The sequence below is a fragment of the Oncorhynchus keta genome, chromosome 33 (assembly GCF_023373465.1).
Source record: "Oncorhynchus keta strain PuntledgeMale-10-30-2019 chromosome 33, Oket_V2, whole genome shotgun sequence".
NCBI classification, from domain to species: domain Eukaryota; kingdom Metazoa; phylum Chordata; class Actinopteri; order Salmoniformes; family Salmonidae; genus Oncorhynchus; species Oncorhynchus keta.
The window spans coordinates 8,337,740-8,362,246 of NC_068453.1; the positions used below are offsets into that span (position 1 = coordinate 8,337,740).

The following is a 24,507-nucleotide window of genomic DNA, read 5'->3' on the forward strand; positions in this document are numbered from 1 at the left end:
ACTTCACATGTTGCGTTTACATTTTTGTTCAGCATAGTTACTGTGGAATTCCAATTTCCTACTACCTTCATTTCACCTCTTTTCATCAGACGAGTGTGTTGTGGAGCGTGTGGACTAGGTACTGGAGACTCGGTAGTGGGATGGAGGAGAAGTGGGTGACATGATGTGATATGTACAGGTAAGTTCATTGTGTGTGTGTGGGGGCGTGCGCAAATGAGTGTGTGCATCCATGTTTGTGTTGATAGTCTGAGGTGGGTTTGAATATGAATGAGCAGCAGTGTTGTGATGTGTCCTATCCCGTCCTTGCAGAGTGATCTTCCTTGCCCTCATCACATGTCTCAGTGGCTCCTCCTAGTTTTCATCATCGCAGTCATTACACTTTGGGAGGGGGACAGCCTCCACACTCATTGCTAAAGATCGAACTTCAGACTCTCCCCAGAACAACCGAACCCCACAACAAACCGTTAGAGATTTAAGGTGCACACCCCTAAAGAGGTAGCCAGAACAGGATATCAAGTCCCATTTACTTAATGATATATTTTCACTGTCTGCAACCCTCAAGAAAAAGGGTGAGTCTGGGTCACCCTTTTACAACTTGCATATCGTCATAGACGGGGCCAAAATGTTCATCTTTTAACCTTGCTTGAATAAAAAATGCATTTTTTATAGTGCGCAAGAGTTGCGCCTTTTCATTTCCTATGATGATTAAGGGTTTTGGTTGCACCTCAACTCAACGTTGGTTGAGCTCCCTCCATTTTTTTGTTATCAAATACTACTTTTTTTTTTACATGTAGTAAGTAAATCATTAAAATAATTACAATTGGGATGTTTCCAACTTATTTACACAACCTACTCCACACTTGCAAAGTGAAATTTTATAGAAATGTTCTGAAATTAAGTAGTAAACAAGAAAAGCAAAATTGAATCCAATTATTATAATGCAAATAATTTAATGTTCTATGGTTCAATCCCATTTCTGAAGGTCTGACAAATAACTAATATTGTTCCTCCTCTTCCTTGTGGCAGGCGCAGCAGCACACTGCCCTCAAAAGCCTGATAAAAAATTGGCGGACTTTCCCTTTGCATGCAGCTCTGCATGGAACATCCAGTGTCACATCCTTGGTGACGTGTGGGGTGACATCTGGGATGACCACAGCAACATCCTCTGGAAAGGGAGAAAAGAGGGACAGAATGTAAACAAATGCAAACTGTAGGTTCTAAACACTGGCCAGTTGAAAGGTTCTACTAAGATGTCATGACAAATGGACCTGTCAGTGTTTCTAACCTGCTTGGATGTCAGTTGGCAGAGTGGCGACGATGGCCATCTTGAGAGTCCTTTCTTCAGGTGTGACATCCACAACCTCCACGAGGGAAGAGATTGGCTCTGCCTCCCTATTAGGGGTGATGTCCACAACATTTAGGTGGGAAGAAGCTGGATCTTGCTGTGTCTGAGGGGTGATGTCCTGAACCTCCAGGTGTGAATTAGCCAGGTCTGCCTCTGTCTTAGGGGTGATTTCCACAACCTCCAAGTGGGAACAAGCTCTGTCTGCCTCTGTTTTAGGGCCGATGTCCGCAGCTTCCAGGTGGGAAGAAGCAGGGTCTACCTCTATGCTAGCGGTGATGTCCACAACCTCCAAGTGGGAAGATGCCTGGTCTGCCTCTATGCTAGCGGTGATGTCCACAACCTCCAGGTGGGAAGAAGCAGAGTCTGCCTCTATGTTTGCGGTGATGTCCACAACCTCCAAGTGGGAAGAAGCAGAGTCTGCCTCTATGCTAGCGGTGATGTCCACAACCTCCAGGTGGGAAGAAGCAGAGTCTGCCTCTATGCTAGCGGTGATGTCCACAACCTCCAAGTAGGAAGATGCCTGGTCTGCCTCTATGTTTGCGGTGATGTCCACAACCTCCAAGTGGGAAGAAGCCTGGTCTGCCTCTATGTTTGCGGTGATGTCCACAACCTCCAAGTGGGAAGAAGCCTGGTCTGCCTCTATGTTTGCGGTGATGTCCACAACCTCCAAGTGGGAAGATGCCTGGTCTGCCTCTATGCTAGCGGTGATGTCCACAACCTCCAAGTGGGAAGAAGCAGAGTCTGCCCCTATGTTTGCGGTGATGTCCACAACCTCCAAGTGGGAAGAAGCAGAGTCTGCCTCTATGCTAGCGGTGATGTCCACAACCTCCAAGTGGGAAGAAGCAGAGTCTGCCTCTATGTTTGCGGTGATGTCCACAACCTCTAGGTGGGAAGAAGCAGAGTCTGCCTCTATGCTAGCGGTGATGTCCACAACCTCCAAGTGGGAAGAAGCAGAGTCTGCCTCTATGTTAGCGGTGATGTCCACAACCTCTAGGTGGGAAGACACCTGGTCTGCCTCTATGTTAGCGGTGATGTCCACAACCTCTAGGTGGGAATACACCTGGTCTGCCTCTATGTTAGCGGTGATGTCCACAACCTCCAGGTGGGAAGAATCCTGGTCTGCCTCTGTGTTAGCGTTGATATTCACAACCTCCATGTGGGAAGAAGCCGGGTCTGCCTCTGTGTTAGGAGTGACAACAACAATCCTGATGAGCTCTACTACTACAAGTCACCGAGATGTCATCACAACAGGCATCTGTCAGAGTGCTCTCTATCATTGCTACTCACCTGCTCGGATGTCTGGAGGTGCGGTGGAGATGGCCGCGGCGACGACAGGGAGGACTGGTAAAGTGGCTGCAGGGGGCTGGAAGCAGCTCTGTACCTCGTCAGCCACAAAGGCACAGACAGATCTCACATAAAATGGGCTCTGGAGGTCATCCGTGGAGAAGGACTGACTGATTCTCCCGAGGATTGACCACACAGATTCAAAAGCCGCAGCGCGGGAGAAAGGGATTTGAGGAGAAGGGGCCTTTAACATGCTGGAGAGCTTCTCCACTACGGCCGCCACCATGCCCACGGCCATCCCGCTTATTAGGATTGGGTGCACCCTATGGCCTTCCTCTGGCTGAAGCCACAGGGCCAGGAGGAGCCTGGGCACCACCTCCACAACCACCTGGGATGGGCTGAGCAGGTTGCTACGGGGCTCATTGGACAGCTCGCCCATAATGCTCCTTACAGCTCTTTCCACGATGCTGTGGACCTTAGGGTCGCTGAAATCAACAAAAAGGAGAAGACAAAGCTAAACGATGTGCAATGTGCTCACAGAAAACACTGTCTTAGTCTGTTTCTGCATAGTTACAGATGTGAAGATAAATGGATCAAGTCATATGCAGGACAGTACATGGAACTCACATGTCAGCTGGCGAGGTGGAGTGCAAGGAGCGGCGGAGCTTGCAGACAGCCTCGTGCTCTATGTCTATCATTTTTAGGCAAGTATTGACTTCCCAGGTCTGCCGTAGGAAACAGGAAGTCCGATTAGTGAAATTTCACAACATATCGATTCTGCTTTACTAACTAGTTGTTGAAAGGCTAGTAAAGAGCTCACTGACTTGTAGTATGTGTCTAACTCTCATTGTCTTACCAGCCGAGCGAGGTCATTCCCCTCCTCCAGGGTTTCCTTCCACACCCTTCAAATAAAACACAGAGCAATTCAACTTTCCAGGCTTCCAATTTTTCTGTTGTTTATTTTACCCACACCTCTTGGAGTGCTGCTGGTGGCAGGGAATGGCAGTGAAGGTGAGTGATGAAGTGGTACTCACCTCTCCCTAAGGGATTTTTTGCCCTGAGACACCAGCCAGTCGCTCATGTGCTCCGTGGTGACATGGTGCGGGACCTGGCCTTGACTCTGGAGCAGCAGATAGTGGACCATGAGCTTCTTCTGCAAGATGAGGTAAGGTGTGAGACAGTGCCACGAAATACCATATCATGTGCATTCTGAAGGGCCTCTCACAACATTTCACAACTGTTCATGCATCACAATTTGCGAGTGTTATTAAGAACTCTTATGACCATCTTCTCTAAACTGTCTTGAAATACAACTCTCTTTCTGTTGTTTATGTTTTTTTGGGATGAATCTTACCTGTTTATTGTAATATCTTTCCTCCCAGCAGGCCTGCAGAGTCTGGAAATAAAGGCTGCTTCTGCAGAATTCCTTTGAAGAGAATGACAATAATGATGCTTTGTTATGCACATTGTGCACAGGTATTTACAGTATGCTAAAATGAATATCTCCAAAGATTACCTTTGTGGGACCATAAGTGAACTCCGGAATGCACCAAACCCTATCCATGGTAAGATGGTGAAGAAATGCAGCGCTATAGATATACGAGATGCTCTAGAGATAACAGGAATAAGTTAATGTCGCGAATGATCAATTACTGTGGAGTCGTCCAATATGCTACACTTAGAATTGAGTTGTAGGCAATGTTTGGCACAAAATAGAATGTTTACATTCTATTGCTATGGAGAAATGGAATGTGTAGAACCTTTATAAATGGGTATGCTTCTATGTCTTTATGTCTTGAAAGATTAAGCTCTTTATTTTGTCATAATGTGTATATATGAGGATTGGAACCTGTTTCGACATGCTGCTTAGACCTACTAATCCAACCTTGGTTTACAAGTGAAATTAATTGTTTATATATGCCTATACAAATCTATTAACCATATATATTTAAAGCAATGATTGTCAATTGAAAATAGGGTTGTTGTGTTATCTTGTTGTGCGCCTTGAGTGTCAGAGTCCTCTTAAGCACGTTATTCCAATATTTCCGAGCTCTGAATTGACATAAGGTACACTTTTGCAAAGCTAATCGGTTAAAAATAAGAGTATGAATGCCAATAAACGTTTGTCTTGAATTATATGCATAATAGTGTAGTTAACAAAATCGCTCAGCGTGGGAACTTTTGCTGGGTGGGAAGTATCCGTTATAAGTCTCCATGGCGCGTATAGACCATCACTTCGTTGTCTTGTTGGTAATATAAAAATGCACGACAGTGCGCATTGTAAAAGTCTAACAGTTGTTTTTCTTATTGTTTCTCACAAACAAATATTTGAGAGGGGAATTTCGTGCAGTTGTACCTATGATGCACAGACACACTAAAGCTGTACAGTGTAGTTTGAAAAGTCAGTTTATATTATTTGCAGATCGAAATATGTAACATTTGAAATGAATGTGGCAGAACAGTTTAGCATAAGGTTCCTGTGGGAGTCTTCTCCTTCAGTCTTTTTGCCTCCTAAGCCTCGTTTCCCATTACGTGGGATTTTCCCAGTGCCAACTTCACATGAGATGGCCGCTGTCTACTGCCATGTGGTGCTGAATGACAGATCTCGCTTTTCCGATTTCGCTGCTGTCCATGGTGCTGAAATATCCAATCTCGGCTATTTGCAAATGTATGACCAGCCAAACTTGACCCCACACATACACACACGTTAATGGTAATCTCTCACACACTTTTGAACATTCCACAAGTGTGTTTGTTTTAATAAAGATGCGAAGAATGAAATCAATGTGTGGATGTTGATTGGACAATGTATAGGTGCTTTACAGAAGCCATTTTGTGCCATTCCCTATAGTGTGAATTTGACTGGAGCATGATCAGATTGCTTTGTTTAAGCCAGAATGGAGATTTGGTCTGAGAAACGATGCCCAATATAGCATGATAGCTGTGAAGAAGAAAACAATAAGGCCATGTTTATATGACCCCCTTTCAAAGAGTCACTCATTTATATTGTTCTTGTAGATATACAGTGCCTTCAGAAAGTGTTCATACCGCTTAACTTATTCCACATTTTGTTTTCTTACAGCCTGAATTCAAAATGGATGAAATTATAATTGTTTATCCTTTCCAGCTACACACAATACACCATAATGACAAATTGAAAACATGTTTGACATTTTTGCAAACGTATTGAAAATGAAATACAGAAATATCTAATTTACATGTTTTCACAATACATGTTAGAATCACCTTTGGCAGCAGTTAAAGCTTTGAATCTTTCTGGGGAAGTCTCCAAGAGCTTTGCACACTTGGATTGTACCATATTTGCAATATACAATATAGACATAACCAGTCAAATGTTTGGACACATCTACTCTTTCAAGGGTTTTTCTTTATTTTTACTATTTTTAACATTGTACAATAATAGTGAAGACATCAAAACTATGAAATAACACATATGGAATCATGTAGTAACCAAACAAAGGTTAAAGTAATGACGGACTGCCGTTTCTCTTTGCTTCTTTGAGCTGTTCTTGCCAAAATATGGACTTGGTCTTTTACCAAATAGGGCTATTTTCTGTATACCACCCCTACCTTGTCACAACACAACTGATTGCCTCAAACGCATTAAGAAGGAAAGAAATTCCACAAATGAACTTTTAACAAAGCACACCTGTACATTGAAATTCATTCCAGGTGACTACCTCATGAAGCTGTCACCAAGGCAAAGCGTGGCTACTTTGAAGAATATCAAATATAAAATATATTTTGATTTGTTTAAACAGCATGATCATTACATAGGTGCACCTTGTGCTGGGGGACAATAAAGGCCTCTGTAAAATGTGCCGTTTTGTCACACAACACAATGCCACAGATGTTTCAAGTTTTGAGGGAGAATGCAAATGACTGTTGCCAGAGAATTTTATGTTAATTTCTCTACCATAAGCCGAGGCGGCTTTAGAGAATTTGGCAGTACGTCCAACTTGCCTCACAACTGCAGACCACATGTAAGGCAACGTGTGGACGAGCGATTTGCTGATGTCAACGTTGTGAATAGAATGCCCCATGGTGGCAGTTGGGTTATGGTATGGGCTGGCATAAGCCATGGACAGGGAACACAATTGCATTCTATCAATGACAATTTGAATGCACAGAGATACTGTGACGAGACCCCGAGGACAATTGTCATGCCACTCATCCGCCGCCATCGCCTCATGTTTCAGCATGATAATCCACGTTCTGCAAGGATCTGTACAGAAATCCTGAAAGCTGAAATGGCCTGCATACTTACCAGACATGTCAGAAGAATCAATTAAGCATAATGATTACGGCTCTAGATTGCAGGAAAAATCTGTTTGTAGCGAAGCAGGCCAGCGGTGTCGTAAACTGTCCCTTCACGCCTGTCCACTGATTAGTTACTAGGAGTCATGGTCGCCAGGGGGTCAGCAAATCACAGGCAGTCAGCTTGTGTCCCAGATCCCCAACTCCTGCTTCTCCTCCCAGTCTCCCTCAAGCAGAGACAGAGATCAACCTCTCTATCTCTACCCATCAACTGGACTCGTGGTATAGTGTGCGTGCACATTCTTGCTTGTTGTTCTTTATAGTTACTTCTGTTGCCTATTGTAAGTTACTTCTCTGTGTTTACTTTGTTGTGTAATACTCTGCAGGTAGCTATGTCACTTATACAGTCCTTCCCTTTGTTAACAGTGTTGTTGCTCTACTTGTGCTATCAGTTATTGTGTATATTCATCACCCCTGTTTTCTGTCCGTTACTGAACCACTACCATTCCATGTCCATTTCATTAGTGTGTGTCAATAATGTATCATTGAATGTAACTCAGAGGTTGCCTTCTTACCAGCCGGGGGAGGTGCTAGTGCAACCTGGTCTCAGAGCATTTCGTATTATTCTGTATGTATATCAGAGACACCGCATTTGGTATGATATGGTATGTATTCATTTGTGAATGTCTATCACCCATTTTTTATAATATGTGTCACGCCTTGGTCTTTGTGTTTTGTGTTTTCGTTGATTGTTTGGTCAGGCCAGGGTGTGACAGGGGTTTGTTTTGTTGTATTTCGTATTGGGGTTTTGTGGTTATTGGGATTGCGGCTGAGTAGGGGTGTTGTATGGGCTTGGCTGCCTGAGGCGGTTCTCAATCAGAGTCAGGTGATTCTCGTTGTCTCTGATTGGGAACCGTATTTAGGTAGCCTGGGTTTCGCTTTGTATTTCGTGGGTGATTGTTCCTGTCTCTGTGTAGTTTCACCAGATAGGCTGTAATTAGGTTTCACGTTCCGTTTTTGTTGTTTTTGTATTTGTATAAGTTATGTTCATGTATCGCGATCCTTCATTAAAGATCATGAGTAACAACAATGCTGTATTTCGGTCCGACTCTCTTTCGACAAATGAAGAACGCCGTTACAAGATGTTACGAATTACAATTCATATTATACTTCTACAGATGCACAATCGAGAGCATCCTGTCGGGAAGTATCACCGCCTGGTACGGCAACTGCTCCGCCCACAACCGTAAGGCTCTCCAGAGGGTAGTGAGGTCTGCACAACGCATCACCGGGGCAAACTACCTGCCCTCCAGGACACCTACACCACCCGATGTCATAGGAAGGCCATAAAGATCATCAAGGACAGCAACCACCCGAGCCACTGCCTGTTCACCCTGCTATCATCCAGAATGCGAGTCAGCACAGGTGCACCAAAGCTGGGACCGAGAGACTGAAAAACAGCTTCTATCTCAAGGCCATCAGACTGTTAAACAGCCACCACTAACATTGAGTGGCTGCTGCCAACACACTGACTCAACTCCAGCCACTTTAATAATGGGAATTGATGGGAAATTATGTAAAATATATCACTAGCCACTTTAAACAATGCTACCTAATATAATGTTTACATACCCTACATTATTCATCTCATATGTATACGTATATACTGTACTCTATATCATCTACTGCATCCTTATGTAATACATGTATCACTAGCCACTAGCCATACCCATCTCATATGTATATACTGCACTCAATACCATCTACTGTATCTTGCCTATGCCGCTCTGTACCATCACTCATTCATATATCTTTATGTACATGTTCTTTATCCCCTTACACTTGTGTCTATAAGGTCGTAGTTTTGGAATTGTTAGCAAGATTACTTCTTGTTTATTACTGCATTGTCGGAACTAGAAGCACAAGCATTTCGCTACACTCGCACTAACATCTGCTAACCATGTGTATGTGACAAATACAATTTGATTTGATTGATTTCATTTGTATGTTTTGAATTTGCAAAACGTACAATATGTTACAAGTTACAAGCGAAACGTATGATAAGAATTCTAGCTAGGTGGCTAACGTTAGCTAGTTGGCTAACATTAGTTAGATAAGAGCGTCTGCTAAATGACTTAAATGTAAATGTAAATGTTAGGGTGTAGGGTTACGTTTAGGAGTTAGGTTACAGGGTAAATGTTAGGGTTAGGGGAAGGATTAGCTAAAAGGGTTAAGGTTAGTGTTAGGGGAAGGGATTAGCTAACATGCTAAGCTAAATAATATAATATAATATATGCCATTTAGCAGACGCTTTTATCCAAAGCGACTTACAGTCATGTGTGCATACATTCTACGTATGGGTGGTCCCGGGAATCGAACCCACTACCCTGGCGTTACAAGCGCCATGCTCTACCAACTGAGCTACAGAAGGGCCATACTAAAAATTAGTAAGTAGTTAAAACATTTCTAGTTAGCTAAAATTCTCAAGTTGGCCGTGATGAGATTCAAACTCGCAACCTTTGGGTTGCTAGACATTCGTGTTATATGCCAACCCATCCACCCTGACGAACCACCCTTCTTTCATTTTCGTCTTAAGTAACTATCTGTCTTATATATCCATACCAAACGTAACATATAATACGAAATCGTAGTGTCTCGGTCCCCAGATTTACATTTTCTATGTTACATCGAGTCTATGAGACCAGGCTGGAGTCTGGAGTCCAATTGGAGTCTCTCTTTCACTCTTAGGTGTGGTGCTGGCTCTGGATGCATGTGCCTACGTGCTACTGGGCCTTGTCGTCCTGCTGATCAAGAGGAAGCTTCAGGGAGACCAGGAGTCAGCTGAGGGTGTGGAGCTTAAAAACACCCAGCCATGGGGCTCTGTAAGCAGGGTAAAACAGACTTGGTGAGTTTGGTTGCAGCTGCACTCTGTTTAGAACTACTCAAGATTCCCAGGAGATGTTCCATCTAAGAGGACACTGCTGGAGAGTTCCATGGTCATCTCCATAGTGATTGGCTTGCGGTGGTTCCTGTGGTGCGTTCCGAGTTCGTCGACCCAGCTCTATCCATTTTCTATAGGGGCATCTCAAATGACATTTGTCGAGTGCAGCACTACTTTTAACAATAACCATCTGCTAAGTGAAAGGTTATTTGTCTCAACAACTGTTGTTTTAAGGAGTTGGTGTTGTTGTTTTCCTGTATTGGCATTATTATTGTGATGACGATTCTAACTATTATTGTAATGAACATTAGTCCCCACTTGGTGACAGCACAGAGCTGATGTGGTCATGTCTGTCAAGCTATTTTATCAAAAAAGAGCCTCACACACCTTTATTTGGCCAAAGACTAATTGTTACATGAGACATTCAGAATGTGCCTGGTGTCCTTTTTCATGTTTGCAAGCCTGTCTCTTTCCTCAGTTCTTGTTTCAAGAACCAAGTATGAACGCCATATTGTTAGCTCATCACAACTTTTGATAGACTCATGAAATGATACAATACAAGCATTTTCCTCTTCGCTCTGTCATCGTTGTCTCTCCACCTCCCACTCGTTCACACCCCAGACTCCTTCATCTCCATTTTCTCTCCTTATCCAATCTCCTTAACCCACCCTTTCACTGTCTCTCAATTCCCCAGATCGTCAGTAACACTCAACAGTCTCATTTTAATCTATGAGGCATAAGAAACACTATAACCATGATGTATTATCTTATAATAAAACATACAGTACCAGCCAAAAGTTTAAAGGGTTTTTCTTTATTTTTACTATTTTCTACATTGTAGAATAATAGTGAAGATGTTAAAATGCTGAAATAACACATGGAATCATGTAGTAACCATTTTTTTTTAAACAAATCCAAAATATATTTTAGATTCTTCAAAGTAGTCACCCTTTGCCTTGATGATAGCGTTGAATGCTCTTGGCATAAAGAAAAACCCTGGAATGAGTAGGTGTGTCCAAACACTGGGACTGTATTTAATGTAACATTGTCTGAGAGAGGAATCAAATTATCTCATGCAACTTTATAATTATATGAAGTATATGGGGTGAGTGAGTGTGTGTTGAGGATCACTGGGGAGGCTGGGGGAGAATCCTGCATCCAGCAGGCCTAGCTAAACCACAGGTGGGTGTCAGTCACTAACTCAGGCCTATGGGTAAAACTCTTCACTTAACGACTGTAGGAGCCTTTCTTTGTAAGTCTCTGTCTGCAGGCCCCCTATGGGGACTGTCGGTGGTGGTGTAGGCAGAGTCTCTAAGGAGAGGACTCTCGGTAATCAGAGTGTATCTGAGCGCAAACGACCTCAGAGCCAGTCATGCTAGCAACTTCCATGGAGTTTGACTTGAACTATACTGAACAAAAATATAAATGCAACATTCAACAATTTCAATGGTTTTACTGAGTTACAGTTCAAATAAGGAAATCAGTCAATTAAATGAATTCAATAGGCCCTAATCTATGGATTTCACATGACTGGGCAGGGGTGCAGCCACAGGTGGGCCTGGGAGGGCATAGGTGCACACACTGGGGAGCCAGGCCCAGCCAATCGGAATTAGTTTTTCCCCACAAAAGGGTTTTATTACAGACAGAAATACTCCTCAGTTTAATCAGCTGTCCGTGTGGCTGGTCTCAGACGACCCTGCTGGTGAAGAAGCAGGATGTGGAGGTCATCGGCTGGAGTGGTGACACTTGGTCTCCGGTTGTGAGGCCGGTTGGATGTACTGTCAAACGTTGTGGGAGGCTTATGTTAGAGAAATGAACATTAAATTCTCTGGCAACAGCTCTGGTAGACATTCCTGCAGTCAGCATGCCAATTGCACATTCCCTCAAAACTTGAGGGGCATCTGTGGCATTGTGTTGTGTGACAAAACTGCATATTTTAGAGTGGCTTTTTTTTTGTCTCCAGCACAAGGTGCACCTGTGTAATGATCATGCTGTTTAATCATTTTCTTGATATGCCACACCTGTCAGGTGGATGGATTATCTTGGCAAAGGAGAAATGCTAACAAATTTCTGCATAAAACATGAGAGAAATAAGCTTTTTGTGCGTATGGAAAACTTCTGTGATCTTTCAATTCAGCTCATGAAACATGGGACCAACACTTCACATGTTGTGTTTACATTTTTGTTCAGCATAGTTACTGTGGAATTCCCTTTTCCTACTACCTTCATTTCACCTCTTTTCATCAGACGAGTGTGTTGTGGAGCGTGTGGACTAGGTACTGGAGACTCGGTAGTGGGATGGAGGAGAAGTGGGTGACATGATGTGATATGTACAGGTAAGTTCATTGTGTGTGTGTGGGGGCGTGCGCAAATGAGTGTGTGCATCCATGTTTGTGTTGATAGTCTGAGGTGGGTTTGAATATGAATGAGCAGCAGTGTTGTGATGTGTCCTATCCCGTCCTTGCAGAGTGATCTTCCTTGCCCTCATCACATGTCTCAGTGGCTCCTCCTAGTTTTCATCATCGCAGTCATTACACTTTGGGAGGGGGACAGCCTCCACACTCATTGCTAAAGATCGAACTTCAGACTCTCCCCAGAACAACCGAACCCCACAACAAACCGTTAGAGATTTAAGGTGCACACCCCTAAAGAGGTAGCCAGAACAGGATATCAAGTCCCATTTACTTAATGATATATTTTCACTGTCTGCAACCCTCAAGAAAAAGGGTGAGTCTGGGTCACCCTTTTACAACTTGCATATCGTCATAGACGGGGCCAAAATGTTCATCTTTTAACCTTGCTTGAATAAAAAATGCATTTTTTATAGTGCGCAAGAGTTGCGCCTTTTCATTTCCTATGATGATTAAGGGTTTTGGTTGCACCTCAACTCAACGTTGGTTGAGCTCCCTCCATTTTTTGTTATCAAATACTACTTTTTTTTTTTTTTATATGTAGTAAGTAAATCATTAAAATAATTACAATTGGGATGTTTCCAACTTATTTACACAACCTACTCCACACTTGCAAAGTGAAATTTTATAGAAATGTTCTGAAATTAAGTAGTAAACAAGAAAAGCAAAATTGAATCCAATTATTATAATGCAAATAATTTAATGTTCTATGGTTCAATCCCATTTCTGAAGGTCTGACAAATAACTAATATTGTTCCTCCTCTTCCTTGTGGCAGGCGCAGCAGCACACTGCCCTCAAAAGCCTGATAAAAAATTGGCGGACTTTCCCTTTGCATGCAGCTCTGCATGGAACATCCAGTGTCACATCCTTGGTGACGTGTGGGGTGACATCTGGGATGACCACAGCAACATCCTCTGGAAAGGGAGAAAAGAGGGACAGAATGTAAACAAATGCAAACTGTAGGTTCTAAACACTGGCCAGTTGAAAGGTTCTACTAAGATGTCATGACAAATGGACCTGTCAGTGTTTCTAACCTGCTTGGATGTCAGTTGGCAGAGTGGCGACGATGGCCATCTTGAGAGTCCTTTCTTCAGGTGTGACATCCACAACCTCCACGAGGGAAGAGATTGGCTCTGCCTCCCTATTAGGGGTGATGTCCACAACATTTAGGTGGGAAGAAGCTGGATCTTGCTGTGTCTGAGGGGTGATGTCCTGAACCTCCAGGTGTGAATTAGCCAGGTCTGCCTCTGTCTTAGGGGTGATTTCCACAACCTCCAAGTGGGAACAAGCTCTGTCTGCCTCTGTTTTAGGGCCGATGTCCGCAGCTTCCAGGTGGGAAGAAGCAGGGTCTACCTCTATGCTAGCGGTGATGTCCACAACCTCCAAGTGGGAAGATGCCTGGTCTGCCTCTATGCTAGCGGTGATGTCCACAACCTCCAGGTGGGAAGAAGCAGAGTCTGCCTCTATGTTTGCGGTGATGTCCACAACCTCCAAGTGGGAAGAAGCAGAGTCTGCCTCTATGCTAGCGGTGATGTCCACAACCTCCAGGTGGGAAGAAGCAGAGTCTGCCTCTATGCTAGCGGTGATGTCCACAACCTCCAAGTAGGAAGATGCCTGGTCTGCCTCTATGTTTGCGGTGATGTCCACAACCTCCAAGTGGGAAGATGCCTGGTCTGCCTCTATGTTTGCGGTGATGTCCACAACCTCCAAGTGGGAAGAAGCCTGGTCTGCCTCTATGTTTGCGGTGATGTCCACAACCTCCAAGTGGGAAGATGCCTGGTCTGCCTCTATGCTAGCGGTGATGTCCACAACCTCCAAGTGGGAAGAAGCAGAGTCTGCCTCTATGTTTGCGGTGATGTCCACAACCTCCAAGTGGGAAGAAGCAGAGTCTGCCTCTATGCTAGCGGTGATGTCCACAACCTCCAAGTGGGAAGAAGCAGAGTCTGCCTCTATGTTTGCGGTGATGTCAACAACCTCTAGGTGGGAAGAAGCAGAGTCTGCCTCTATGCTAGCGGTGATGTCCACAACCTCCAAGTGGGAAGAAGCAGAGTCTGCCTCTATGTTAGCGGTGATGTCCACAACCTCTAGGTGGGAAGACACCTGGTCTGCCTCTATGTTAGCGGTGATGTCCACAACCTCTAGGTGGGAATACACCTGGTCTGCCTCTATGTTAGCGGTGATGTCCACAACCTCCAGGTGGGAAGAATCCTGGTCTGCCTCTGTGTTAGCGTTGATATTCACAACCTCCATGTGGGAAGAAGCCGGGTCTGCCTCTGTGTTAGGAGTGACAACAACAATCCTGATGAGCTCTACTACTACAAGTCACCGAGATGTCATCACAACAGGCATCTGTCAGAGTGCTCTCTATCATTGCTACTCACCTGCTCGGATGTCTGGAGGTGCGGTGGAGATGGCCGCGGCGACGACAGGGAGGACTGGTAAAGTGGCTGCAGGGGCTGGAAGCAGCTCTGTACCTCGTCAGCCACAAAGGCACAGACAGATCTCACATAAAATGGGCTCTGGAGGTCATCCGTGGAGAAGGACTGACTGATTCTCCCGAGGATTGACCACACAGATTCAAAAGCCGCAGCGCGGGAGAAAGGGATTTGAGGAGAAGGGGCCTTTAACATGCTGGAGAGCTTCTCCACTACGGCCGCCACCATGCCCACGGCCATCCCGCTTATTAGGATTGGGTGCACCCTATGGCCTTCCTCTGGCTGAAGCCACAGGGCCAGGAGGAGCCTGGGCACCACCTCCACAACCACCTGGGATGGGCTGAGCAGGTTGCTACGGGGCTCATTGGACAGCTCGCCCATAATGCTCCTTACAGCTCTTTCCACGATGCTGTGGACCTTAGGGTCGCTGAAATCAACAAAAAGGAGAAGACAAAGCTAAACGATGTGCAATGTGCTCACAGAAAACACTGTCTTAGTCTGTTTCTGCATAGTTACAGATGTGAAGATAAATGGATCAAGTCATATGCAGGACAGTACATGGAACTCACATGTCAGCTGGCGAGGTGGAGTGCAAGGAGCGGCGGAGCTTGCAGACAGCCTCGTGCTCTATGTCTATCATTTTTAGGCAAGTATTGACTTCCCAGGTCTGCCGTAGGAAACAGGAAGTCCGATTAGTGAAATTTCACAACATATCGATTCTGCTTTACTAACTAGTTGTTGAAAGGCTAGTAAAGAGCTCACTGACTTGTAGTATGTGTCTAACTCTCATTGTCTTACCAGCCGAGCGAGGTCATTCCCCTCCTCCAGGGTTTCCTTCCACACCCTTCAAATAAAACACAGAGCAATTCAACTTTCCAGGCTTCCAATTTTTCTGTTGTTTATTTTACCCACACCTCTTGGAGTGCTGCTGGTGGCAGGGAATGGCAGTGAAGGTGAGTGATGAAGTGGTACTCACCTCTCCCTAAGGGATTTTTTGCCCTGAGACACCAGCCAGTCGCTCATGTGCTCCGTGGTGACATGGTGCGGGACCTGGCCTTGACTCTGGAGCAGCAGATAGTGGACCATGAGCTTCTTCTGCAAGATGAGGTAAGGTGTGAGACAGTGCCACGAAATACCATATCATGTGCATTCTGAAGGGCCTCTCACAACATTTCACAACTGTTCATGCATCACAATTTGCGAGTGTTATTAAGAACTCTTATGACCATCTTCTCTAAACTGTCTTGAAATACAACTCTCTTTCTGCTGTTTATGTTTTTGGGGGATGAATCTTACCTGTTTATTGTAATATGTTTCCTCCCAGCAGGCCTGCAGAGTCTGGAAATAAAGTCTGCTTCTACAGAATTCCTTTGAAGAGAATGACAATAATGATGCTTTGTTATGCACATTGTGCACAGGCATTTACAGTATGCTAAAATGAACATCTCCAAAGATTACCTTTGTGGGACCATAAGTGAACTCCGGAATGCACCAAACCCTATCCATGGTAAGATGGGGTAGAAATGCAGCGCTATAGATATACGAGATGCTCTAGAGATAACAGGAATAAGTTAAAGTCGCGAATGATCAATTACTGTGGACTCGTCCAATATGCTGCACTTAGAATTGAGTTGTAGGCAATGTTTGGCACGAAATAGAATGTTTACACTTTATTGCTATGGAGAAATGGAATGTGTAGAACCTTTATAAATGGGTATGCTTCTATGTCTTTATTTCGTGAAGATTAAGCTCTTTATTTTGTCATAATGTGTATATATGAGGATTGGAACCTGTTTTCGATTCATGACGCGGGTATCCAGCTACATGTTGCTTAGACCTACTAATCCAACCTTGGTTTACAAGTGAAATTAATTAATAATACAAATCTATTAACCATATCTATTTAAAGCAATGATTGTCAATTGAAAATGTGGTTGTTGTGTTATCTTGTTGTGCGCCTAGTGTCAGAGTCCTCTTAAGCACGTTACTCGAATATTTCTGAGCTATGAATTGACATAAGGTACAATTTTGCAAAGCTAATCGGGTAAAAATAAGAGTATGAATGACAATAAACGTATGACTTGGATTATATGCATAATAGTTTAGTAAAAAGTATTGCTCAGCGTGGGAGCTTTTGCTGGGTGGGGGAAGTATACTATAAATGTCTCCATGTCGCGTAAAGACCATCACTTCGTTGACTTGTTGGTAATATAAAAATGCATGGAGGCATTGTAATAGTCTAACAGTTGTTTTTCATTTTGCTTCTCACATTAAACAGACATTTGAGAACGGAATGTCTTACAGTTGTACGTATGATGCACAGACACACTAAAGCTGTACAGTGTAGTTTGATAAATCAGTTTAAATTATCTGCAAATGTATTCCCTATTATTTACAAATCGAAAGATGTAACATTTGAAATGAATGTGGCAGAAACAGAGTCTTTTCCTTCAGTCTTTTTGCCTCCTTGGCCTCGTTTCTCATTAGATGGGATTTCCCCAGTGCCAACTTCACATGAGATGGCCGCTGTCTACTGTCATGTGGTGCTGAATGACAGATCTCGCTTTTCCGATTTCGCTGTTGTCCATGGTGCCGAAATATCCAAGTATTTCAGCACCAAGTATCTTGCAAGTTGGATCGAATTCTCCGTGTTAGCTAGCCAGAGAAATGTTGAGCAACACTATCCAACTTAGCTGATTAAATAATTGAGTTTATGGTGTGAGAATTAGCTGGGTATTAACTGGTATACGACTTCTTGCCGTTCCTCAAGTTATATTGTTAACGTAGTTGCTTACTGGACCCTGGCAATCTGTGTGAAATGTTAACGAACTAACTATCTATGAACTAATGTTTTCCCTCTACAGTAACGTTGTGGTTAATTTTCAGAATGAGAGAATTGGATGAAAATGAGGCGTCAAGACTTGAGTGTCTTATGTAAAGTCTTGACAACAAATAACATTGGATTGCTTTCTACACATTATTTAGCAGTGAGAGGTTCACATTAACCACGTTTTATTTTACACACAGAGACTGATAATGTAGATCATAGTCTTTGTTGTTTAATTAGTTAAAACCTGCCTTCCCCCTATTGTGGATATTTTAGAATTTTTCACCTTTTTGGGCCCTCACCAGTTTGCATCCCTGAATTACTCAAAAAAGATCTGAATTGGGCTGTCTAAACACAGCCATAGAAACCTGGACATGCTCCAACTGAAATGTTCCCTCCTGTCAGCATTGATGTTGAATTACAGTAAATACAACTTTTTGGTTCTCTCCCATTCCCTGTAGGTTTGTTGAACATGAGTGGAAATGAAACTCCAGCACACTGGTAACACTAGATGTGATTTTAACTTCTCCTGGTGTGTTGAACCTGCCTGTGGGGTGGAGATATTCCTGGGAGGTCTACTGAAGAGGTTGAGTGAGAGTAAGACCAAAACACACATGGGATTGTGCCTTGGCTCCCTCTTGTGGGAATATATAGTATGGTTGTTACTGAGCCAGGATTCCTGGCTGTTTCGTCACTGTGCTTATTTCAATGATAGTTCAGCAACAATCATTTAAAACATTATTGCCAGCCATTTTCTCTGTCCTCCAGGATCCCTGGAATTTAGCGAGACTGCCCCTGCTTGGCTTGGGAGTGGGACCCTGTGTGCTCAGACAACGGCATCACCTACATCTCCCCCTGCCTCGCAGTCTGCTCCAGCTTTACAGGATACGGAACGAACACCGTATTATTAATAATGTCCTGAGTGTACAAAACATTCACAGGGATGCTGGCCCATGTTGACTCCAATGCTTCCCACAGTTGTGTCAAGTTGGCTGTGTCTTTTGAGTGGTGGACATTCTTAATACAGACTGGAAACTGTTGAGCATAAAAAAAAAATCAGCAGCAATGCAGATCTTGACACAAATTGGTGCCCCTGGCACCTACTACCATGACCTGTTGAAAGGCACGTAAATATTTTCTATTTCTTATTCACCCTCTGAATGGCACACATACACAATCTATGTCTCAAGCCTTACAGTATTTATTTTTTAAACTCTCTCTATCTACACTGATTTAACTAGTGACGTCTATAAGGGATTATAGCTTTCATCTGGATTCACCTGGTTGTCATGGAAAGAGCAGGTGTTCTTCATGTTTTATTTTTATTTATTTATTTCACCTTTATTTAACCAGGTAGGCAAGTTGAGAACAAGTTCTCATTTACAATTGCGACCTGGCCAAGATAAAGCAAAGCAGTTCGACAGATACAACGACACAGAGTTACACATGGAGTAAAACAAACATACAGTCAATAATACAGTATAAACAAGTCTATATACAACATGAGCAAATTAGGTGAGAAGGGAGGTAAAGGCAAAAAAGGCCATGGTGGCAAAGTAAATACAATATAGCAAGTAAAACACTGGAATGGTAGTTTTGCAATGGAAGAATGTGCAAAGTAGAAATAAAAATAATGGGGTGCAAAGGAGCAAAATAAATTAAATACAGTTGGGAAAGAGGTAGTTTTTTGGGCTAAATTATAGGTGGGCTATGTACAGGTGCAGTAATCTGTTAGATGCTCTGACAGTTGGTGCTTAAAGCTAGTGAGGGAGATAAGTGTTTCCAGTTTCAGAGATTTTTGTAGTTCGTTCCAGTCATTGGCAGCAGAGAACTGGAAGGAGAGGCGGCCAAAGAAAGAATTGGTTTTGGGGGTGACTAGAGAGATATACCTGCTGGAGTGTGTGCTACAGGTGGGAGATGCTATGGTGACCAGCGAGCTGAGATAAGGGGGACTTTACCTAGCAGGGTCTTGTAGATGACATGGAGCCAGTGGGTTTGGCGACGAGTATGAAGCGAGGGCCAGCCAACGAGAGCGTACAGGTCGCAATGGTGGGTAGTATATGGGGCTTTGGTGACAAAACGGATTGCACTGTGATAGACTGTATCCAATTTGTTGAGTAGGGTATTGGAGGCTATTTTGTAAATGACATCGCCAAAGTCGAGGATTGGTAGGATGGTCAGTTTTACAAGGGTATGTTTGGCAGCATGAGTGAAGGATGCTTTGTTGCGAAATAGGAAGCCAATTCTAGATTTTACTTTGGATTGGAGATGTTTGATATGGGTCTGGAAGGAGAGTTTACAGTCTAACCAGACACCTAAGTATTTGTAGTTGTCCACGTATTCTAAGTCAGAGCCGTCCAGAGTAGTGATGTTGGACAGGCGGGTAGGTGCAGGTAGCAATCGGTTGAAGAGCATGCATTTAGTTTTACTTGTATTTAAGAGCAATTGGAGGCCACGGAAGGAGAGTTGTATGGCATTCAAGCTTGCCTGGAGGGTTGTTAACAGTGTCCAAAGGGCCGGAAGTATACAGAATGGTGTCGTCTGCGTAGAGGTGGATCAGGGACTCACCAGCAGCAAGAGCGACCTCATTGATGTATACAGAGAGGAGAGTCGGTCCAAGAATTGAACCCTGTGGCACCCCCATAGAGACTGCCAGAGGTCCGGACAGCAGACCCTCCGATTTGACACACTGAACTCTATCAGAGAAGTAGTTGGTGAACCAGGCGAGGCAATCATTTGAGAAACCAAGGCTGTCGAGTCTGCCGATGAGGATGTGGTGGTTGACAGAGTCGAAAGCCTTGGCCAGATCAATGAATACGGCTGCACAGTAATGTTTCTTATCGATGGCGGTTAAGATATCGTTTAGGACCTTGAGCGAGGCTGAGGTGCACCCATGACCAGCTCTGAAACCAGATTGCATAGCAGAGAAGGTATGGTGAGATTCAAAATGGTCGGTAATCTGTTTGTTGACTTGGCTTTCGAAGACCTTAGAAAGGCATGGTAGGTCTGTAGCAGTTTGGGTCAAGAGTGTCCCCCCCTTTGAAGAGGGGGATGACCGCAGCTGCTTTCCAATCTTTGGTAATCTCAGACGACAGGAAAGAGAGGTTGAACAGGCTAGTAATAGGGGTGGCAACAATTTCGGCAGATAATTTTTAGAAAGAAAGGGTCCAGATTGTCTAGCCCGGCTGATTTGTAGGGTTCCAGATTTTTCAGCTCTTTCAGAACATCAGCTGAATGGATTTGGGAGAAGGAGAAATGGGGAAGGCTTGGGCGAGTTGCTGTTGGGGGTGCAGTGCTGTTGACCGGGGTAGGAGTAGCCAGGTGGAAAGCATGGCCAGCCGTAGAAAAATGCTTGTTGAAATTCTCAATTATGGTGGATTTATCAGTGGTGACAGTGTTTCCTATCTTCAGTGCAGTGGGCAGCTGGGAGGAGGTGTTCTTATTCTCCATGGACTTTACAGTGTCCCAGAACTTTTTTGAGTTAGTGTTGCAGGAAGTGTTGCAGGAAGCAAATTTCTGCTTGAAAAAGCTGGCCTTGGCTTTTCTAACTGCCTGTGTATAACGGTTTCTAGCTTCCCTGAACAGCTGCATATCACGGGGGCTGTTCGATGCTAATGCAGAACGCCATAGGATGTTTTTGTGTTGGTTAAGGGCAGTCAGGTCTGGGGAGAACCAAGGGCTATATCTGTTCCTGGTTCTAAATTTCTTGGAAGGGGCATGTTTATTTAAGATGGTTAGGAAGGCTTTTAAAAAAATATCCAGGCATCCTCTACTGACGGGATGAGATCAATATCCTTCCAGGATACCCCGGCCAGGTCGATTAGAAAGGGGTGCTCGCTGAAGTGTTTCAGGGAGGGTTTTACAGTGATGAGTGGAGGTCGTTTGACCGCTGACCCATTACGGATGCAGGCAATGAGGCAGTGATCGCTGAGATCTTGGTTGAAGACAGCAGAGGTGTATTTAGTGGGGAAGTTGGTTAGGATGATATCTATGAGGGTGCCCGTGTTTAAGGCTTTGGGGGGTACCTGGTAGGTTCATTGATAATTTGAATGAGATTGAGGGCATCGAGTTTAGATTGTAGGATGGCTGGGGTGTTAAGCATGTATGTTCCAGTTTAGGTCGCCTAGCAGCACGAGCTCTGAAGATAGATGGGGGCAATCAGTTCACATATGGTGTCCAGAGCACAGCTGGGGGCAGAGGGTGGTCTATAACAGGCGGCAACGGTGAGAGACTTGTTTTTAGAGAGGTGGATTTTTAAAAGTAGAAGTTCAAATTGTTTGGGTACAGACCTGGATAGTAGGACAGAACTCTGCAGGCTATCTTTGCAGTAGATTGCAACACCGCCCCCTTTGGCAGTTCTATCTTGTCTGAAAATGTTGTAATTTGGAATTAAAATTTCAGAATTTTTGGTGGTCTTCCTAAGCCAGGATTCAGACACAGCTAGAACATCCGGGTTGGCAGAGTGTGCTAAAGCAGTGAATAGAACAAACTTAGGGAGGAGGCTTCTAATGTTAACATGCATGAAACCAAGGCTATTACGGTTACAGAAGTCATCAAAAGAGAGCGCCTGGGGAATAGGAGTGGAGCTAGGCACCGCAGGGCCTGGATTCACCTCTACATCGCCAGAGGAACATAGGAGGAGGAGAATAAGGGTACGGCTAAAAGCAATAAGAATTGGTCGTCTAGAACGTCTGGAACAGAGAGTAAAAGGAGGTTTCTGGGGCCGATAAAATAGCATGAAGGTATAATGTACAGACAAAGGTATGGTAGGATGTGAATACAGTGGAGGTAAACCTAGGTATTGAGTGATGAAGAGAGAGATATTGTCTCTAGAAACATCATTGAAACCAGGAGATGTCATTGCATGTGTGGGTGGTGGAACTAATAAATTGGATAAGGTATAGTGAGCAGGACTAGAGGCTCTACAGTGAAATAAGCCAATAAACACTAACCAGAACAGCAATGGACAAGACATATTGACATTAAGGAAAGGCATCCTTAGTCGAGTGATCAAAAGAGTCCAGTGAGTGGAGTGGTTGGTTTGGGGGTCACAGCGATTTAGACAGCTAGCCAGGACATCGGTAGCAAGCTAGCATAGGATGGAGGTCTGTTGTTAGCCACCTCTTGCGTTCCGTCAGTAGATTAGTGTGGTTCCGTGTGGTAGAGGGGATTAGTCCAAATCACACAACAAAAAAAAAAAAAACAATAGATATAGTTATAGAGGCCCAAGAAGATACATAATAATAATAATAAAAATAAATAAATTGTCCGATTGTCTATTCTGAGAGCAGCCGGTAAGACAGCTAACGGTTAGCAGGCCGCAGATGGGCGTTCAGGTAACGTCGCGATGGAGGAGCCAGCCGGATCTCCTTCGGGTAGATAACGCCGGCAGTCCAGTTGTGAAGGCCCGGTGGGGCTCCGCGTAGGCAGTAAAACGGGTCCGGATAGGTGACTGCATCCCAGGAGTGATTGACGGAGCTCAGGAGTGATTGACGGAGCTGGCTAGCTCCGGAGTAATTGATGTTTGCTCCGGAATCGACGAGAGCAGATAGACACACGGATAGCAGCTAGCTAGCTGTGAGATCCGGGAATGAATGTCCAGAGAGCAGTTGAAATCCAAGGACATGGAGAGAAAAATTGGTCCGGTATGTTCCGCTCCGAGCCGCGCTGCGCCGTACAAAACTGGCGATAGATTTTCGAGCTAAAGGATAGCTGATGACCACAAACCGTGGTTAGCTGAATACTAACGATTTGCCAGTAAAGAAGCTAACTAGCTTCTGAACTAGCTTCTGATTAGCTTCTAGCTAGCTTCTAGCTAGCTCCTGGCTAGTTTCTGGCTAGCTTCTGGCTAGCTTCTTGGAGGATTGCAGATTTGAGGTAAATAATACTTATTTATAAATATAAATTGGTGAGGCGGGTTGCAGGAGAGTGTTTTGAAGATGAGTTGATGAAAAAAAAATAAAATGTATGTGAAAAAAAGTTGTAAATAAATATATATATATATACAGGACACGACAAGACGAGGACAAAAGACGTCTGAACTGCTATGCCATCTCGGGTATTTATACACTCAGTGTTACTCATTTGCACTGACATAAGTTACTTTCAACCATTAACGTGGGCCTTGTTGGTGCCTTATTTGATTGGCAAAGTATTATTTTTGATGTATGGAAAAAAAATTATACAATTCCTATGTGGAGAAGGTTCTCTCTGGTAGTTCAATATGACAATATGACACTCTTGTAAAATAGATGTTTCATCTCAATGTGACTCCCTGTTTAAATAAAGGTTCAATACAAAAACATCAACACAAACACAGGATATGGGGTACGCATGGTATCACATCATTACATACTAGACCCTTCTGCACCTGCATTCCAGCACCTTTCCAGCATCTGGTATTGACTCAACATGTTTGAGGTGGGGGATTAAGAAATGTTGTGGAAGAGGTGGCCGTTGATTGTATGATTCTGATATGTACAGGTAAGTTCATTGTGTGTGTGTGTGGGGAGCACGCCAATGAGTAAATGCATAGTCTATAGTGGGTTTGAATATGAATGAGCAGCAGTGTTGTGATGTGTCCTATCCTGTCCTTGCAGAGTGATCTTCCTTACCCTCATCACATGTCTCGGTGGCTCCTCCTACTTTTTCCATCATCGCAGTCATTACAGTTTAGGAGGGAGGGGGACACCCCCACAGGACAGCCCCCACACTCATTGCAAGAGATTGAACTTCAGACTCTCCCCAAAACAACTGAACCCCCAACAAACCGAAAGAGATTTAAGGTGCACACCCCTAAAGAGGTAGCCAGAAGAGGATAACACACTTCAAGCTCACAAAGACACAGTGGAGGAGGAACTATCAAACACAGTGGAGGAGGAATTATCCAACACCCAGGGAGAGAGAACAAGTGACCTCAGTCGAACACAGACAGTAGGGAGAGGTGGGAGAGGAGGAGGTTACCCCAGATGCCATTCCTCCTGCT

The 24,507-nt window shown here is 44.0% G+C and overlaps 2 protein-coding genes across 32 annotated transcripts in view; one reads left to right on the forward strand and one right to left on the reverse strand.

Annotated features, from left to right (window-relative positions):
- LOC118365925 (serine-rich adhesin for platelets-like) overlaps positions 1–24,507 on the reverse strand; it is a 137,117-nt gene that overhangs the window by 79,452 nt on the left and 33,158 nt on the right. For 18 of the 31 annotated variants that reach the window (XM_052491787.1, XM_052491784.1, XM_052491785.1 and 15 more), the window contains 2 exons: positions 14,343–14,396; positions 2,334–2,441 (listed from right to left, as the gene is read on the reverse strand). In XM_052491787.1, coding sequence (XP_052347747.1) covers positions 2,334–2,441; positions 14,343–14,396 — 162 coding nt within the window. Of the gene's footprint in view, positions 1–1,685; positions 1,794–2,333; positions 2,442–14,342; positions 14,397–24,507 lie in introns of all 31 variants that reach the window. The other 13 variants (XM_052491790.1, XM_052491783.1, XM_052491789.1 and 10 more) reach the window with 4 other exon arrangements.
- Positions 1–24,507, forward strand: part of LOC118365872 (islet amyloid polypeptide) — a 127,865-nt gene that overhangs the window by 25,692 nt on the left and 77,666 nt on the right. The window lies entirely within an intron of this gene.